Consider the following 20815-nt stretch of genomic DNA (forward strand, 5'->3'; position numbering starts at 1 on the left):
CAATCCCCTAAAAAGGTGAGGAATGAGCCTTTTAGTTTTGGTACTCCTTTATGTGGTGCACTGTGATAAAACTGATGAAATTCTGAAAGATGGGAGACATTTAATTATTTTCTTCCCACTTGACAAAGATGTGCTGTTGACTGATTTCTGAAGGCAAGGAGTGAAAACCCTAGTGGAGATCCCTTTACAGTGAGTTGCCAAGTACAGAGCTCAGATGTAGGGGCCTTTTCTTTTCAAAAGACTTTAATTCCATCAGGAGGGTACAATCTCCATTTGACTCATCTCGGTGGTCATTCCTTTTGAATCTGTCATTAACCTGCAGAAAGTTAATGTCTTTCTCCCCATTAGCCCTCTCTGAGGGTTGGCTTGGCTTTCTCCCAGGAAAAGCCTTTCAAAAGGCTGAGATTCCACCAGAAAGCCTTTCAGCAGGTCTGATGTACCCAGGTCATACCGAGGGAAAAAAAATTATCATTATAGTTTCATAACAAGCAGACAGTCACCATTTGACTAGCTCTTGGTAGTTGCACCCTTCAGTAACCCACTGAGAGTCAATGTCCTTCTCCTCACAACCCTCTCTGAGAGTCAAGTTGTCTTTCTCCCACAGAATACCTTGCAGCAGGTCCAGGTCACACCAGAAAACCCTAAACAGCTTTAGACCACACTGATCACTCCACCACATCCAAGGGATCCTGTCTGATGTAACAATTATGTAATGCTCTGGTCTAGACAGTGGGTTTAGGGGAAGGTAGTTTGATTGACTCTGGGTGGTGTGTGAGAGAAACAACAAGAATTCTCAGGATTAGAGTGAAATGGCACTGAATTACCAGAATGTATACATTTATAATACATATATATATTTATATATATATATATATATGTCTGGCATGTTTATTTTAGAACAATTTGGTTACAATGGAAAGAAGGTATGTGGCCTTTTTTTTTATAATCTATGGAAATGTAAAAATATATTTTAAGAAAATATAGAAGGAAAAGAAAAAAGAGAAAGAAAGGATAAAAGTAGATGGTGGAGAGGAGAGATATCACAGCACAAGGATCTAGCAATGAAACTGTTGTAATTTAGATGTCCATTGCTCGAAGTGATGGTTGTGGTCTTGATCTGTTGAGGGTGGGGAAAGTCCTTACATAAAGGTCAATGGGTCTTTGATAGTTTATGACATTTATAACACTTTCTGAGACATAACCATGTTTCCCAGCATAGTGTAAGTAGTTATGCCTTATCAGAAGGGATGAATACCTTCAGGCCTATGTGGGAACGTCTGGATAACTTCCCTGGGAATTAAGTTTTGCATCTGAGCTAGTTGCCTGTTCCTTTATCTGGCTCAAAGCCCAGCTTTTTGCTTAGCAAAGGTCAGTGTGTAGTGGTCATCCTCTGGTGATGGGTGCTCACCCCCTCTGCAGCTGGGCTGTTCTTATGTATAACAGAGTTTTCACCATCACGCATCCAAAACCTCTCCTCCTCTCCTTCATTTGGGGGGGGATACAAACCTGACCTCAGCAAAGCACCCAGCTGCTCTTGCATATGGACAATTGTTAGAGTTATTAACCCTTAACATTCCAGTCTCTCATAAGAGGGAATAAACATTTGAATTCATTCTCAAACTCTCTTTTATGTGATTGTCTTAATGATTATATTATTTGATTTGTAAGCTGCTTCTCTCTGCTTGTCTGCACTTTCCCTGCTCACTATCTCTTTAAGAAACTGTATAATTTTACCTATGTATGACGTTTAATGAAAATGTTATTTCTGCACTACACAGTCTATACTATATTCAGTTCACATCAGCCTTTCATGGTAAGGATTGAACAGAGTTCAAACATAACATATCAAGGAATAAACTTAGTTTTGAGTGCTGGGGCTTTTGTATTTGGTTTGGGTTTTAACCTGTATTATTTCCTGTCCCACATGAGTTATTTCAACTGTATGGAATATTCCTAAATCAAGCTGTAAAAAACTTAAATTGTAAAGCTGAAAAGAAAGCACTCCTATATATATTCATTCCATATTTGAGTGGTGTTGCTCCTTTATTAAATTTTATATGGCAATTGATTTTTAATAGTGCATTAATACAGTATTTGAGTAAAATCTTCACCGAGGTATTGCTCACTGGTATTCAAATTAATATCACATTAATTTATCATATTTAGTTGTTATATTAAATACTACTTGACTAATTGGTAGTGTGCTACAATAAATTGCTGACACCATTTAATAAGCTGTTTCTCTTTAATAGTTTAGTTAGTATTCATTGCAAAGTCATCAATTGTAATTAATATACTCTGTCATGTTGTAGCATTGAGTTAATTTCCAGTGAGATTGAAACATAAGTGGGAACGCTGTTAGCCTGAATAGCATTGGAGATTTCTGTGAGACCCTTGAGATCTGGCATTCATTTTTTTCCTTAAAGTCTCTGTAGCATAAAATTTGGATTTGAGCTCACCTTTAAGAAGTCAAAATCACTGTTCATTTTTAGCTGGTGTTTAGGCAGAGAGACCTTTCATTTAAGAGCTGTTCATGAGCAAGAAATCTTATATAACATCAGTAGTTGTGTCTCTGAATATTCAGACAGAAATAAGGATGTTCATGCATTCCGGATCCACTGTATTTCGGTATTCTTTATTTAAAAGCTGTCACATTTAAATTGTTAAGTCTACTAAAGTTAAATCTATTGTTAAGGCTGTTTTCTATACATTGTTTTATACAATGTATTTAATAAAGTTATTTGATAAGTTTTTGATAATTTCTGTTTCTTTATCTTACAATACTGCATTTATATAAATACAATCAAAAGGTTGTGTTATTTAACCCCTTGTTTTAGTTTCAGGTTTTTGACTTAATACTGAAGATTTGTTTGAGTTAGTGTTTAGGTTAGTGTTAGGTTTGAGTTGTCTCTATCTGAAAACTGACACTTTAATATTCGGGAATCACTACAGATTTCAGTTGGTACACAATGGCCACCTTGATTTTATTTTCAGAGTGAGAAGGAGTGATTTTTATGAGACCTTAATCACTTTTATCTGAGGCCTGGTGTGAAATATTAGTCACCTATATTTAAAAGGAATAAAGATTGCCTCAAGTCCCCCTTTTGCCTTCTTTCTATGGTTTAAGGTTATGTCTGATAAGAGTTGTTTCTTTCTAAGACAAATAATGTGGGGATGTTATGTCCAAAGCTTATTATCAGATGATACTAGAAAGAGTAGATAAAAATCTCAAAAGAATATAAATACAAAAAAATGTCCTTACCTTGGTTTGTGCCAATAATCCCCTGAGGCTAATTAACATCATAGGATTTGTTTTGAGAATGTGAGTAGTGCCTTATGTCAGTGGCATATGGATTGAGAACTAATTAAGCAAACCACAGAAAATGTTTTGCCTCCTGTTTAGGCCTTCCTTTCCTGCTCCATTATTCTGTGCATTCAAATAGTACAAAAAATACAGAATAAGAGGTTTGTTTTCACCAAAGCATTTCAGTAGGGTTTTCAGTGAAGCATTCTAACCTCACTGCCATCATATGGGTGTTACTTAAAAAATATTAAGAGAGGCTGACATGAACATGCTTTAGTAGTGCAGTCCACAGCTGATGACCTAACTTTACTTGCAATCTATGTTAGAGAAGCAAACAAAGAGTAGAAAAGAGAGAGAGAAAAAAAACAGGGAATGCCACTCCTCAGGCACCAACTGGTAAGAGGAAGGAAAGAATCCTCAGACAAAAAATTCTCCTTGGTAAAGGTAGTGGTGACAATAATGATGATAATAGTAATGAGAAAAAAAGCCAACAACTTCTTGCTTTCTCCCTGGTACAGTTATATTTTTCATGCAGGCCTTCTCAAGATCCTCATTAGCAGTTTATGATGCTGTTTACACCAAATGGAACAAGTGCGAGTGCTTCAGACTAAATAGTATTTAACGTGATATATTTGTGCATGTATTTTATTGTGTAATACTTCTTTTGCATTAGAATAACTATAAACTGCTTGTTATCTACAATATTCTATTCCAGTATGAAGTTACAGGCCAAATGCCTCCAGATCCAGAGTGATGTGATCTTAGTGTAGAGTTACAGGCTAAAACTACAAAGCAAAAGAGTGAGAAGTGGGATGAGAAGAGTGTGATTTAAAAATCAATGGCAATAACTTTTTAGGAGAAACCCAGCATAACATTGTTTCTGAATTCAGTAGTGCCAGGTGAGAACAATAGCACTCGTGAAGCCAGAGTAAAGGTAATGCTGCAGCCACCTGGCAGCGTGTAGATGAAAGGTTACAGGTGCACCCTCAGGTGGAGGGCAGGCTGCAGAATTGGAGATGGAGGACTGCTGGCAATACAGACTCAGACACCATGCAGAGAGTTGCTGTGGAAACTCCACACGCACCTCAGTTTGATGCAGCATTCCTGTTAACTGGAAGCTTCCTGTATTAGAGTTTGTACATGAATCCATGCTTGAATCCAGTCATGTATTGTGTCGTCCCTGCAGAAGTCATATGCTCAGCTTTAGAGATCCCTCACTGACTGTGGAGGAACCCTAAGTCTTTGCTATTATGAGGAGACAGAGCAAATGATGCTTCATCTGTGATCCCCTTTGCTCTTGTATTAATGTTGCATAGCCATCCTACTGGATAACAATATTGTCCAACAAAACATAAAGAATGTCTGAGCTCAGCTTCTTCTCATACTTTATGAACTGCTGCACAATTTTGTAAATACAACAAGGGTATTCTGCACTCAGTAGAGTGCTTTGCAGCAGAGAAGCCTTTAAACTGACAACATACTACTTTTATTTGATCTCTGCTTTGGAGATCTGCTTAAAATCCTGTCAAACCTTTTAGCAAGATGTATGGAAGAAAAAATAATAAAGTAAACTTTTCCATTAAACAAAGTTATTGTTACATTTTACATGAACTGTATTTCAAAGCAATTCAAAAATCCCTGAATTTTGTTTGTTTTATAGAGTTTGTATTCATATTCGGTAAGTGTTTGTTGATATTCAAAAGATCTACCCTCTGCAGTTTCCTTTTATCCGATTTCAAGTGAGACAATGAAAGAAAGAAAAAAGGTACTTGTTTAGATAGAATTTAACTGATTTTATTAAGCAAAAGAAAAAAGAATGGGGTCAAGTATCTGTTCCAGACAGATTACTCTCACTGAAACAGAATAAAAGAACAGTTTGATAAAGCAGCTTTTTTCAGTCTGCTGCAGTTCTTACCAAGGTTATAACAGACAACTTGGAAACTGTAGCAAAATTAATTAACTGTAGTGAAATTAGGTCCTCTTTTAAAATATTTTATGTGTGAAAAGAGGTGACATACAGTCAATATGAGTATACCTTTTGAATTCTAAGGTGAATACTTTTGATTTTGTAATAAATAAATAAAACTAACTTTAAAAAGCACACAAGTGCTTTTAAACAAAAGTTATAATAGAGAACTAGATTAATCTACTTTTGTCTGCTTTCCAACTTTTGAAACACAGAGGCAGTACCATGTAGATTTTTTTCCTTTATAAAGGAGATATGTTGAAGGACCTTGTCTTTTGAATCCTGTGTTTTGGCAGACTTCCATAGTTTGGCAGATTTGGGAAGTGAAGAATCTCAATTGGATCCTTGTAAGCAGCTGATATTTACAGAAAAAAAAAATTGTTTAATTGTGCTAGTTTAAGTTATGTAACAAGTGATTTAATGTGTTTTAATATGAAAACAACCTCTTAATTTTACAGATCTTGTTAGAACACGGTGCTATTTCGTGTAATTTCTCCAAGAATGTGCTTGCCTCCTTCCTTCCTTCCTTCCTTCCTTCCTTCCTTCCTTCCTTCCTTCCTTCCTTCCTTCCTTCCTTCCTTCCTTCCTTCCTTCCTTCCTTCCTTCCTTCCTTCCTTCCTTCCAGCTGAAACAACTCTCCTATATCCTTCACAGAAGAAAAAGAAGTCTCTCCTACCCTTGAAAATGGAAGCTTTTTGTCATTTCTTATGACCTCTAATGAACGATCCTTTTTCTTTCTTTTGCTTTCATGGTTTTCTGGCTCACTGTTTTTTGGGGTTTTTTTTTCAATTTTTTTTTTTTTTTTTCTCTTAGCATACGTTTTATATATTCTCTGCTGAAAAGTATCTTGGATTACACGTTTTTTTCTTGGTAATAGTATATATTTTAAATACATTACTAAATTGAAATAAATGAAGTTAGAACTGGTTCTTAATTGCTTAATCTACAGAGTGGGTTTAGGTGTCACTGACCATATTGATAGTAAAAAATCTAGAACTTTGAATCAATGTATTTTGTATCTTGAAAAGCAAAATAGATTGATACAGAAACAAAGGAAAGGGAGAAATGCAACATAGAGAAGGGAATCTCTATAACATCACAATATGTATTTCAGTGCTACATTTTTTATAGCAATTTTTAGGTATTATATCTTATGCAGATTTAACGTCCTTAAGTCATACTTACATTATACTAATCTAAGCATATCACATAACCACACAGAGAGCATTATGAAATATATTAATTTTCTTTAAAGTCTACAGCTTGAGGAGCTAGTCTTGAAAATGCTCCTTACATAGAGCATGTTTGATGGGTATGTTATAATTTACCTACTCACCTAAATTCACCCTGATATTTCCAATACCAGGTTGTGGATCAAAATATGGAGACAGAATATCAACAGTAATTACTTTAAGATCAGTAAAGATTATTTCTCCTGGCAAATTCCATGCCTGTCAATGTTTGCATAATTTGACTTGTAGATACTAATACAGATATAGTTGATTTTATCAAAGAAAGCGTGCATATGGGTAATATTTAGTGACTTATAGTTAATAAATGAAATTACAATCAGATACAATGTGATGTATGAATGATGCAGAAACATTTATTAAAAGTGTATATAGCTTTTATAATATTTTCACTATCAGATTAGAATAACACGCACCTGGATAGCCAATAGTGTAATTGTCATGTACCTGCTAACCAGTAACGTAAGTGATCGCATTCCTAATACTCACATCAGCTTTTTTTCCTTAAAACAAATGCTTGTATAACAATTTTTTCTGTGAGCTACTGTGGTTCTGCTACCTGTTACATTTTAGAAACTTTGTTACATCTCTCCTGCCTTGACTGAATGGTCCTTGTTCTTAACCAAGTGGTCTTTGTTCTCTTATTACTAAGAATTCTTTATTTTCTTGTCCCAAAATACTAGATGTTTTTCTCATGTGGGGGAGTGAGAATTATTTTCTCTTTTATCTCTCTGGGCTGGGGAGGCAATTCATGCTGTCACGATGAGAGCAGGTCTCTGGAACTGAGAAGGTATCTGGAAGGCATTGAAGCAAAGAAGTGGCCTCTGTAGTCAAGAACTAGAGAGCTCTTTCAAGATAATACGATAGTATTTTTCTGCTTGAGATACTAAAATCAGTAGTTACTCATAGAACCCATGTGCTTTCAAGACTGACAGTATTTTACTTTTCAGTTACCATAAGTGGGCAAGCCATATCTGTTCTTTACACAAAACTGCCATGCCTTGATCTCTCATCAAGAATATAAGAGATGTGGCTTCATTTCTTTTGCTTCTGGAAAATAATTTTAAATTTTATCTGATGCTTGCTAGCAGAATCGTCGTGCCAATATGGCAAAAGGCTCTTGTTTCATTTTGCATAAAGAATTAAAGATTAATTGGAGGTGAAGGAAATGGAAGTGAACATGAATATATTTTTCCAGTGTAGTAGTGTGGTGCTCCCATGGTAGCAGTGAATGTTGATTCATAAGATATTTCAGAATTTTATTTCCCAACCGTTTAATGTACGAGTTTCTTCGAAGAAGTATTCCTTTTCCCTTATATAATGCCCTACCCACTGTGCTAAAGAGGTTAGTCAACATTTTTTCACTTTGTGACTGATTTTCTAATATCTCTGTGTGAGGCAGAAGTCATAGGAGATGCATGTTCAAATTCCCACAAGCAAAGTGAATTGAATTTAGGTGTCACACATCCTGGCTTCTTCTGTTAATTACTATATAAAAAAGTAGCAGCAGTATCAGCTAGTGTAAATATTTTTAAAGAAAAACCATGGCTTTTCCCATACTACTCAGTATAATATTAGGGCATTGAAGGGGAGAGATGCCTTTGCATATTCCTGCTGCCAAGACCAGACTCAGTATTGCATTTAATGGCTGCTCTTTTGAGTTTCTAGTTCATAACTATGGGAAGCGTGGTCATGCAGTTCTGGACTTCAATGTGCAGGAACAGTTAGAAAAATACTCACTCCTTTCTATTTTGCCTAAGGAGATCCCAAATGAAGAGCAGAAATAACGATCTGTGTAAGATTGTAACTGTCTCATTCCCCCTTGCTTTCTTCCCCTTTTCATCCTTACTTCCCTCCTGCCCACTTCCCTCCATCCAGCTTCCCTCTCCTTCTCCTTCTTACTCCCTTTTTTTCTTCAGTTTTATTGTAAGGAGGAGGTAAAAAATACACTCGTTTTATACTTTTCGAGGCAAGAGGCACATAAATTTGATAACTATGAAGGCCTCAGAAAAGTAAATGCAAAATATTTAGACTGCTTATTTGCAAGTATAAACCATACATTTCTTCTTAAATATGTTGAAATCAATTCTTTTCTGATATATTTGCTGAACTATCTTTATACTATATTTTAAAAATTATTCTTTACACATATACTTGTTAAACTATATTGAGTTTTACCTAAAACTGAATACCCTTCCCACTTCCTCAAATAAATGTTTTAATGTCCTAAGAACCATGAAAATCTATTAAACATTTTTAGAAAAAACACAGTTTTTTTTTCTAAACTTATCAGTTATTTGATAGGGTGTATATGTTGATTTATAATTATTATATTTTAATTTATTATTATTTGTTACATTTTTATGAAACTCTGAATGAGGTCAAAACATCTAATGATGTTTAGGTCAAAAAAACCACAGTATATTTTATCCCTAGACTGAAAAATTAGATATAAATATCAATCTCATGCACCTGAAAAAAAGCTGAAGATTAATGGTTGGTATGTTAATGTTACTGTGGGCTTTTATAAGGTGTTTTTAGGTAATTTTTGAGTGGTTTAAATAGCTGTTTGAAAAGTACACCAATATTCTTTGCTGTCTGTTTGGATGTTTTCATTTGTGTGATGGAATTTACTTTGCATATTTGGAATAATTTTATTAGTCTTTATTCAGAATTCAAACTGAGTCCATGGTCTGGAACATAACACTCCTCCTACTCTGTATTATTTTCTTTACTCGAGAGCTACAACAAGTAATGTCTAATGAAAGTGTCAATAGGTGCTTACTACAGATGGCTGTGAAAAAGACTCACCTACTTTTTACCCAGAAAGGAAAAGATCTGTCTCCTTGGCTCTGACTGATGTCAATAAATGTTGGTTTCTTTTTTATTTTTCCACTTTATTCCAGGTAGAGAAAAACATGTTTGAATGCTCTTGATTTAGTACCAGAATTTTTTTTTTTTCTGCAGCTTATTGACTGCTTTTTAAAATACTTATTTATAAAGCTGAATACAGAAGTAAAATCAATAGTGTGTTTATTTGAAATGTTACCACAACAACTATATTTCAATAAAACATTCTATTTTTATGGTATCCAGGCTAACCTGAATTATTGGTTAGTCTGATGGGAGGACCAGGGGATAAGTTGGAGGTAAAAGCACATAAGAGCACGTAATAAACAGACACAGTGAAATGCAGGAAATGGCAATTTTGATAGGGTTTCTAGGAGTTGTTCCTACAGATGAAATCTAATAGAAATATACTTTTCCTAGATAGCCTGTTAGAGATTGCATAGAGTCTAAATATTATTGCTAATAACCCATATTTTCTTGAATTGGATAATTCACTTTTGTTTTAATGTATCTATTTTCTTTAGCTGAATGCGGAGCAACTGTCTCTGGAAATGAAGGAACATTGTTGTCTCCAAATTTTCCATCTAATTATGACAACAACCATGAATGTATCTATAAAATTGAAACTGAGGCTGGAAAAGGGATCCATCTTAGAGCCAGGAGCTTTCAGCTGCATGAGGGAGATATTGTTAAGGTAATAAGAGAAATAATTTCACTTTCTATGCTAAATATTCACATTGCATGAATAAATCTGTTTTAATGCCAATTATCTTTATTTTCCTTCCACTTTCTGACACAAAATTAATGAATTCTAGGTGGATAACATCACTGCCTTTATACTAGATTCAATGATTTATACTAGATGCAAAGAAACTATAGAAAACATTGCAAGTTCAATTATATTTCTAGAAGTATTAGACTGTTTAAAGTGGTTTAAATCTTAAAAGGAATCCTAAAATTTGAACTTGGATTTTGAATACCTAGTATTTTTTCTCTTTGCACAATATTTGTAAGTGTAGCACACAGATTTTTGGTTTTTTACCTAAACAGAAACTAACATTGCAATATTGGCTAAAGCTGTATTTATAGAGGATGTCTTTCATTCTTTTATGTTGCAGGTAGCCTTTGAAACATAGCCTAAATAAATAGAGATTTTGAGCATGCACTTTTCTACAGCATGGTGATAAGTTGTCTTTTCCTAATACTGGCTGTTGCATTCTTGTATGTACTGAAAATCATGATATTCATCTGCAGTGTTGACCATACATTAAATTAGTCTTTCAAATTTATGTCTCCAAATTTTCAGTTAATTAATACTTAAAATCACAAAGTATTCAGAATTCAGTTAACAACTTCCTTTCTGGATATTTCCCAGCAACCCATTTTGCATGTTAGAAATTGCTGTCTGCATTTCAAACTTGTTTTTTTAAATTTGCACTAGTGCTTCCCACAATGAGTTTAAAGATATAGTTGTTATGGATCAAATATTGGTGGTTCTATTTTTATCCATTTTTTCATCTAAGAGCTTCCTCATGTAATTGTGACAATTCAATTCCTACAAAGAACAAGGCATTTAGAAATACGATGAATGTGGGGAGGAAAGAAAAAGCCTTCATTTAAATATTGACATTTATATCTTTGTTATTATATCTGTTCTTTTCAACAAGTACAGTCTGCATTTGACCATGAAATAAGCAAAACTTATAGTTTAGTTTATAGATTAGAAAATTACAATCAAAAGAACAGCATTTTCTCCATCTTTACCCACAAAATCATTGATAATAAATGCCACCATGTTTTATACCACCGTATAAAACACTATAAGACCTTGGTTTTGCTTTTAGATCAAAGGCAATTGAGTAAGTGGGCAAAGTACGTGGTCTGTATTTTCCTTTGGTCCCATTATCCACGGTCTGATGGTGCAGATCCTCAAAAGTATTTTTGTTCTGAACAGATGCAGCAGAGAAGAAAGAACTTAATTGCCCACTGAGTTGCTTGAATGTGGTACATAAGTCTCCCAGAAGCTTTGCAGTGCAGATATCTGGTTTATAAATAATTTAATAAAGTACCTCAAAATCAACAACAAAATATCCCTTAGAAATCCCTAAAGAAACATTCAAGAAACTCAGTTATCCTTCAGAACATCTCATGAGTAATATCCAGTTACTTAGTGATATTCCCTGGAGATATAAGAAAGATTTGCCAGAGACAAAGTTGTTCTGAGCAATCTGTTAGATACTTTCTTCTTTCACAGATCTTTCAGCACAATATTTCAGACGATCTAGAGGAAGCAAAGGCAAAATTTTGGTGATGTCTGAACTGCAAGGTCTGTTCTCTTGTTTTGAGTCAGCTGGCACAGCACAACTTCCATTTATACAATTAAGCTCTCTTCCACCAATTAAGGTCTCTCTATAACCTGCGTTTATGAAAATAAAGTCTATTTCCTCTCTATTCCCATGCCAGGATGTCCTTTTACATATTTCCATTGGAATCAGCACTTTGGCAGGACTATGGACTTTGAAGCTTGCTTTATTTCCTATCTGCACCCAAAATATGAGCAAATTCTGTTATGAACACCAGCCTTCTATCTTGTGCCTGCACAGAAGAAAGCTGCAAGACTGCCTTGCTGGCAGCTTGCAAGGGATGCACTAAGCTTAATATTTATAAACCTTGCACTGAAATATAGGGCATTTTCCCAGCTCAGTATCTTACTCTGTTTTAAAAGAAAAATCTGTATGTATGTAACGTTGCATTGGGTGGGGGTGCCCGGCTCCTGGCAGCAGCGGGGGCTGTGGGGGCTCTGTGAGGGGAGGCTGGGCTTCCCCAGCCGGACACAGCCGGTTCCAGCTGGACACAGCCGGTTCCAGCTGGACACAGCCGATTTCAGCCGGATCCAACCACCCACTGCAGGGCATGGCTGAGCCCATGGCCGGGGTAAGGGCACCTCGGGGGAAATGTATGTAAGAAAGGGAAAAATATGTTGCTCAGTAGTGCGTGATAAAGAGAGTCAATAAAACCGTGTAATAATAATGTAATAGTCCCAAGATCAAGCAACCAGGAGTGTCAGACAAAGCATATGATGTTACTGTTTGAGGTAAGATCACTATGAACACCATGAGGATGTAGTGAAAGGATTTTGGAATATTACCAATGTTAGCAAACTATACAGGCCTTGCCTCACTAGCCACCAAAGGAATATTTTAAAAGCGTGTCCCTTTGGGATGATTTTATGCCATATTACCTCTGAAGTTAAGGAAATTTGGTAAGTTTAGTTGTAAATAATTTCTTTTTATTGTCAGATTAGGAAGATTCAAGAAACTTTAAAAAACTCTAGCCAGCATTTCTTCTCCTTCAGATGAGTGTTATGCATTCCCACAGCAGGTGCAGATACATTAGCACTGTTATTGGAGCATTGGCCTCTTGAATAACTGTAGGATTATCCTTTTCTTTTGTCTGTGTATTTTAACCCTGGCAAGTAAAACAAACACTTTCAGTTCCTCAAAAATAGGGGAAACGAGGCATTCCGTAATGCTCTAGCTAAATTCATCATAAACACAGCTCCAAACAATGCCGTAATCATTCCCCGCTGCCCCCAAGACCAGCTTCTGCATTTTGACTGCACCTGTAATGTTAAACTCTTGCATCATGCACAATAAGGTGAGTCACTGGAACTGTCTCTCAGAAACAGTTTCTGGCCTATGCAGTTCCTGCACTAATGCTTTCTCAGAGAAGATTTGTGAGGGTGTTAGTAAGTCTACATTAAGTGTGTTCCAGGGATGTACTGACAATAAATACCATTTAGACAATCAAGTTGTAGTGATTTGACTCCTACTCTGTCACTATTTAGTTGCTTTGAAAATATAATCTACAGCAATATATATTCAGCTCAATATTCAAGTGGGAATATTGAGGCTGGATATGGAGATTGTAGTGTGTATGGAATGGTATATAATTTGCAAGAGTATTTTGGGCATCAATAAGACTAGTGCATGAGGAAGAATCAAAACTATTGTTTTTAAGGAGAATGCATGCAGGTCAATGTCTGTAACTTGTGGGCAAAGAATTCTATAGCTGTGACAAAATTTGAACTTGAATTAGTGGGATAGAAATTTGAATTCAAGTAAAGTAATAGAAACAGTCTCACCATTTTGAAGGACATATGACAGAAGTGAATACTTGGATTATCTCTGGTTTAGAGCTTATCCTTTCTCATTCACTAACATTTCATCTTCTTGGTCTCCCTGTTTTAACTGCCGCTTGAAGATTCATAATTCTTTAAAGTGGCTGCTTATGCCAGAATCTTTATAATGCAGTCACAGTGAATTTGTTAGAGACAAGAGGAAAAGCAGAATGTAATATTGTCTTTCATCTGTTTTGCCAAATAGACCTTCTTTTTTCTTCATGACTGAGGAAATTAAAATTGCAGCATGTGAATTATATTTCAAATGGGTTCTCCTAAATAAGTTAAATGTATGTACTAAATAGGGATCAGTAATGATAAATAGCCTAGACTAGTTTATTAAAGGTATTCTGTACCTCTGGAATCAGTCACATAAGACATGACACAATGGTTGCACACAAGCTGTCTATTGCCAATGATCCTTGACCCACATTAATTAGCATGACAAGCATTGTTTAAAAAGTGTTTTCTTTCCTAGGATGGTTCAACCAACTTTTCAGTGTAGACAAGGGAGATTCAGTGCTTGTATTTGTTCACTAACAATGTTTCAGTTTTTTGGAGTGGATATATACTTATTTATGTCTGCAATATTAGCAATAGATGGACAAGTGTCGCCACAAATTGTCACAGCCTTTTTTTGGTTTGTTTTATTTTTTTTTGTTTGGTTTGGTTTTTTTCACAGCTGTTTTCACAGTATCTCCTTATCTGATTTTAATTTCACTAAACACTCTTGTCATTTGGGTCTGGATTGATCTTGAGTGATTCTATAATTTAACTTGTGAATCCTCACGTAGGAGGAGTTTCTCCAACAGTCAGTGAGGTAGAACACTGTTGAAACAAGGTATCTGTAGTCTTTAGCTGGAGGGGGGGGGGGTGTAGGTTTGTTTTGTTTTATAGGTGAATAGAAATCTCTTTTTAAATGTAGGTGGCATTTTAATTAATGACAATTAATGGAACATTCCATTTCAAATATTATCTCCCAGATCAAGTCTTATATATCTGTGGAAATAAATCTTATGGGGAACAAATGATTTACTTTATAAAATAGATTTTCAGATCTAATAAATAAAGTATAATCAATCCATGAAAGTGATATGTAGTTCTGTCCCAAGACAATGGTTAGAAGCTTGCAAGTAATTTTTCAGTTACTCTTAGTATAGCTTAAAGTCATATTTCTTCCAAGAGGTGGACCTTTAAGGATGTGTTACTGCTTGCATGAATCTTAAATGCAACTGATTGTATCTTCTGAGACTTCTCTTCTGTGTGCCTTGGTGTAAGACAATCTTTGCATCAGTAATAAAGACTGAATCTATTGTTCTATCAATGGCTAGCACAACATACTATTTTTCAAAAGCTTCTTTTAGAGAAGGAAATTATTTATATCTATGTATGTTTATTAAAGTAAATACAGACTTTTGTCTTTAAAAAGTCTTTATGCGTGTTGTTTTAATTATTTTATTTTGTTAATGGCACTTGAGATGAACATGGTACTTTCAAGACATTTACCTATTAATGGCATGCTGGTATTTTCTCCACAGCAAAAATAGAATTGCTTTTAATTGTTGGTCCTCACCTACTTATGTTGCAGTGGTCTTTCATCTCAAAAGAAGCATTTCTAAATTTTGTTAATAGATCTAACTGGACATTCAAATAGGAAGAACTGTCTGTGACTCAGATGTAACAATTTAGATTGTTAAATGGGTCACTCCTGCTTCTGTCTGGAATCAGCGTCTGGAATCCTCACTGTACCACAAGGTCTGCAAGAGGAGAGATGAAGATCCAGTGCTTGAAATATTTACTGTAGTTGTAGCTTTTGCACTGGTTGTCTCTAGTCACTGTAGGACATATGGGATATAGGCAAATTATCTTTCATTTCATATCAGAAACCAGCTGTTCAAATTCATTTCTTACTTTTATATAAGCCTTGACATGATGTTTCATATGTGGTGTATATTTACACACTTTATATTGCTTATTTTTCCATGAGAAAGTACAGAAGATTAATTTAAAGAAGAAATTAACTTTTTAAGTTCATCTTGAGAAAACAAACCAACTAACAAAACAAAACCTCTGAAGGCTGTTTTCACACTTTGTTACATTCAAGGTTTTACAATAAGAAAAAATTTTTTTTTACTGCCTAGGCAAGAGTTTATACTTGTCCTGTGTTGGTGAACAGTCAAAAGGGCATTCTTAAAAATTCTAGGATTTCAAAAAGCAGATAGGTTGATATTGTTGAAAGTTTTCAGTAAAATAACTTGGTAAATAAGAACATCTCTACAATTAATTTGGAACTAGACTCACATATATTTTTGAAAACTTATCTTTGTTAAAACCTATCATAAACCAAAATTGCTGCAAGCTTAGATCCTGAGATAAAAGGTAACAGATTGACTTCAATATCTCAGTTTTGCTGTTGATGTATCCAGACAGGAGAGAACAGAGTAGGCTGTAAGGGTTTACCTTCAATGGTGTTTTCAGAACTTCTGTTGGCCTTTGTGAATAATTGAGAACAATCTGAGTTTATGAAACCTCAGAAGACAAAGTTTCATAAAAATATTATTTCTTTCAATATGAGGTCACAAAACTGAAAAGGCAAAAGAGTATAAAACACCTTAAGGGGGACAGAATTCTTAAGATTTCACTGAATTGTATAACCAAGGGGTATATACCTCTCAAAATACATATATTAAGGTTTTGAAGAAACTATTGGCAATACATTGCTAATTTTGGAATTATTGTATAAACAAAAATATTTCAAATATTTAGATTTGATGTCCAATTTCATGCTCTTATTTCTTCAAGGTGTATGATGGAAAAGACAGTTCTTCACGCTCTCTTGGAGTCTTCACCAAAAATGACATGATGGGAGTTATTCTTAATAGCACATCTAACCATATGTGGATAGAGTTTAATACCAATGGATCTGATACTGACCAGGGATTTCAGCTGACTTATACAAGTAAGTAGTTCATAAATATGGTCTGATTGATTGCTTTGTGGGGAAATGCATATTTTTCAGCTGTAGCGATTTCTTTTGGAATGTTGAAGGTAATTTCCTAGAATCTGCTGTGCTTAAAAGACTGAGCTTTACTTGTCTACATGACTGGAGAGGTGTTAGTAATTTAAAAACTTTGCTGAAAGCAAATTTGTAAGTTTTTAAACTAAGAATGTATGATTATTTTTAAGACTTAGTAATGGGGTTGTGACATATGTGGGTTGAATATGTTAGTTGTTACACTGTAGCAGAAAACATACAGAAAGACAGTGTTTCCATTTTAAAATGGAAAGTTCAATCTCTGCAGTCAAATCAGACAAGAAAAGAAAGGAAAAGAAAAGAAAAAAAAGAAAGAAGAGAAGAGAAGAGAAGAGAAGAGAAGAGAAGAGAAGAGAAGAGAAGAGAAGAGAAAAGAAAAGAAAAGAAAAGAAAAGAAAAGAAAAGAAAAGAAAAGAAAAGAAAAGAAAAGAAAAAAGAAAATAGAAAAACAGTACAAATGAGAATAAAAAAAGTAAAGTGTACCTGGGTGCACACTCTTAATCTGGCCTGACTGATTGTCAGGATCAGGGTGGAGTATATACTGGAAGGAGACCAGAGTGAACAACTTTTGACAAACAATGCACTTACTTGTCCCACAGACTGTATGCAAGTAATTGAATTAATTTTGCTGGCAAAACAATGAGTTTTTTATGGGAAATAACTCTGGGGATAACTAGTTTGTTTCCAACACACATAAAGAGATATTTTGTCCAGGTTTCAAGGAATCTCCAAGTTCCCTTTACTTTCTATTTATTATCTTTTACATTACTTTCCATGAGTTGCTGTTGAATCTTGTAGCGCAGAGCACCACAACATAGTGTGGCACAGAAATGGAATCATTGCACATTTTAGTACATCTGATGTTTTCCCTTCGATTTGGAGCAAGCTGTGGAATAACTAGAAATCGTTCACTCTCTCTTCTTTCTTTCTGCTGTGCCTAGTAAATCTGAATGTTATCCTACCTTTAGATGTTTTCTTCAAAACCACTTAAGAATGACTAGGGAAATCTACTCTGATTTCCTTAGAGAAACTGTAGATTTTTTCCTTTGAAAGAAGAGGAACCAAAGACCTGCTTTAAAAACAATCTTATTTTAAGGGCTCTGATTTCAAGGGTCTTGAAACAGTTCCTTTCAAATCCTGCTTCAGTGATCATTTCCACCTACTGTTTACAAATGTAATTTTACTTAACAATATAATTTTATCTAATTTCTACATTCAATTACTTGATTTTGTTACCCTTTATTTTGCAATTCTATGAAGATTTGCTCTCCTGCACCACATTTTTCTGTGTAAGATACGATAATTAATGTCTTAAGGCTTTTTTTCCTGACTGTTTGATTAGTTTTGAATCTCTGTTTTCTGTTCTTCCAAGTGTTTTCACATTTTCTGAAGTGTGTAGACAGAATTTGACATAGTCTTCTAACAGTAATTTTAATACTGGGTAGAGAGGCAAAACTTATGTCTGCATAATATTTTACTTTTTAAAAAAATTTTGGTTGCCAAGTATCTAATTTAATGTATGTAATCAATTTAATCTAATTTAATATACGTAATCAATTTGCAGACATTCATGTTGAAAAGCTTATCTGTAATGACTTTTTTCCTACTTTCTCTCACATGAGACAGTCCCCAATTGTAAATAAAGACTAATTCTTTACTTCTCACATGTATTTTCAGGAAGCCAAATTCAATAATAAATTTTGAGATAGTGACCATCTGACCAGGTGATTTCCTTCAACTATAACTGTTATTTCCAAACCATTCAGTGTGGGTCTTTTCACTATTCATAAATTAATACAAGCAGAAGATTTATTCTTTTGCAGTGCTTTGAAAGCTGGCTGCAGTGCTGACTCACATTCTTTTTCTGAAAGAGTCCCATCCTAGTAATATCTTAGAGATTAGATATTCCAGAAATTTATACTCATTACTTGATGGATTTGGAATTTTTTGGTGCAGTTACAATTTAGTTATTAAACAAGTGTGTCCATTTTTCATTTGGTAAATACATGAAACACAAAATGATAATTATCTTTTTGGATTAATAAAGCTATAGTTTACAGTGGAATTAACTGAAAGTTTGCTCTGAAGATAATTTATTCACTTTTCAGATTGAATTATAATGCCAGATACTTTAAAATTACTAAAAAAAAAAATCAAAAAGGTGAAGGAAATGAGAAATATATGCTAGAGTGAATGAAATTGAAAAATTAATATCATAAGACAGAGATAGGAGAATTGATGGTGTAATAAATCAAGCAATTAATTCAGGTTACTCCCTATCTGTTTGCTGAGTTCTTGCTACCCACAAGGTGTCATCAACTGCCCTTAATTGTTGCTCTTTGTGGTACTGTTTTTCCTATTAATGCTATTGAAATTAAGAAGTAACATTGCGGGGTATTATTAAAAAGACTAATGTAAAAGTTTGCTATTCTGTTTGTGTGCAACTACCCTTCCATCCTTTTTGATAGTGTGAATTTTGAAGATTATGTTAGATTTAAAAATACAATAGAAGAAAAATCTAATGATCCATGAGAACAGAGATACGGATAAAGAAAATTTTTATCTGTTTTCAGAATTTCGTTACTGACATAATAAAATCGAATTTAATAAACTCAGAAACCGAGATGTTTGTATAAATTGTAGAAATCAGAATATAAGCAGATATTAAAAGGAAATCTATAAAGAATTCAAGCTTTAAATGAAATCTGATGAAATTTCAGATAAAATCTTCTATAGAGGAAATTGTTTCAGCTAATACTGAATGGAAGCTGGAAATTATAGTTATGGTATTCTTTGTTCTTAACTACAAGATGCTTTCAAGGAAATGGATTTATCATGATAGGTAGAGTTATTTTTTACTAGAAAAGACCATGAAAATGTCTGTACTCCTTCTCAAGTTAACTGTTTTGAGAAACTAAGAAATATTTTCAGTGAAAACTAAAATTACAATGATTTTATTTAAGGAATCTGTTTCAGAAAAAAATGGAGAATATTTTAGCCTTAAATTGGCAGGGTAAGTATATATGGAGTAAGAGTCATTGACATAGTAATTTGAGCAATAGCTGAATATGACTCTACCAGAGGACAAGAAAAAGGAGGAAGAAAGAAGGAAACGTGTCTGCTTTGTGTAAAACAAGTTTATATAAAGCCATTTCCTTATAGTGTGTTAAGAGGAATAAGGTAAAGTGTCCACTTCCAGTACCTCTGTACTTCTGTCAGAGGGAATGACTGTGAACATTTATATCTCAGTGCTGAGGAAATGACAGCATAAGCTTGATGACTTTAATTCCCTATGAGTAGAGGACATCAGTAGTGATCTCCATGTAAAATTTTAAGTGTATGCTTTTTGTAGCCACAACTGACTCATGTGACAGCTGGTTTTTTCCCTTGAGAAAATGTCTGTTATTTTTCATAATAGCATTTTTATAATTCATGGAATCTTTTTCCCTCCATCTGATTAGAACTTTTCTCCCTGAGACACCTCTAATTTTTGTAGGGAAGAGAAGATTAGATGCAGGGATTCCCACAGCTAATCTTGTTCACTGCTCAGTTATAAGACTTGGCCACTGTGGTATAAAGATGCTAGTGCTTTATGCTGTCATGTCAATGGCCTTTAACGTTAAATTGACATTTCGATAAAACCAAAATCTTATTGTTGATACACAGTGACAGGCAGAAAAAGCAAAACACAGCTGTCGGGTAAAAGTAACAGACTGCAACTTTAAATGGGGAGCAATTCAGTACAGCTTCTGAATAACAAACAGGCATTCTCCCTGCCATGCCTAACCACTCCCCTATCACACAACAGGAATTTTAACAGTGGCTGTTTTCACTCATCATACCCTGAACTTTGACTTGTGTCATGAGTGCCTCCTTGCTCCTGTTTAATCCTCCTGCCTTGAACATAGTCACACTTTTCTTAGCTTTTGGAAAAATGAAAAACAATACCTTCACACTTTATCATACGTGTCATATACAAATGTTTTGTGACCCTCTGAGTACTGCCTAATGCTGCTGCTGTATGATCTATATGGACTTGTACAGATCACAGATCACTCAGCACTGTACTGTACTTGCACAGTTTTCTCAGTAAAGTTCCCAAACATTTGAGAAGAAAACACTCTTTCCCTTCACAGTTCCAGCTAGAAATCTCAAAACTCATTTCTTTTCATGGTGCCTGATGATAGATGTCTATATTCATGATGTGTAAGGAACTTTACCACTGTGTAGA

The 20815-nt window shown here is 34.6% G+C and overlaps 1 protein-coding gene across 1 annotated transcript in view; it reads left to right on the forward strand.

Annotated features, from left to right (window-relative positions):
- Positions 1-20815, forward strand: part of CSMD1 (CUB and Sushi multiple domains 1) — a 1120396-nt gene that overhangs the window by 888284 nt on the left and 211297 nt on the right. The window contains exons 22-23 of the mRNA XM_069011476.1: positions 9895-10064; positions 16353-16509. Coding sequence (XP_068867577.1) covers positions 9895-10064; positions 16353-16509 — 327 coding nt within the window. The remainder of the gene's footprint in view (positions 1-9894; positions 10065-16352; positions 16510-20815) is intronic.

Source organism: Aphelocoma coerulescens, chromosome 3 (assembly GCF_041296385.1).
Source record: "Aphelocoma coerulescens isolate FSJ_1873_10779 chromosome 3, UR_Acoe_1.0, whole genome shotgun sequence".
Lineage (NCBI taxonomy): Eukaryota > Metazoa > Chordata > Aves > Passeriformes > Corvidae > Aphelocoma > Aphelocoma coerulescens.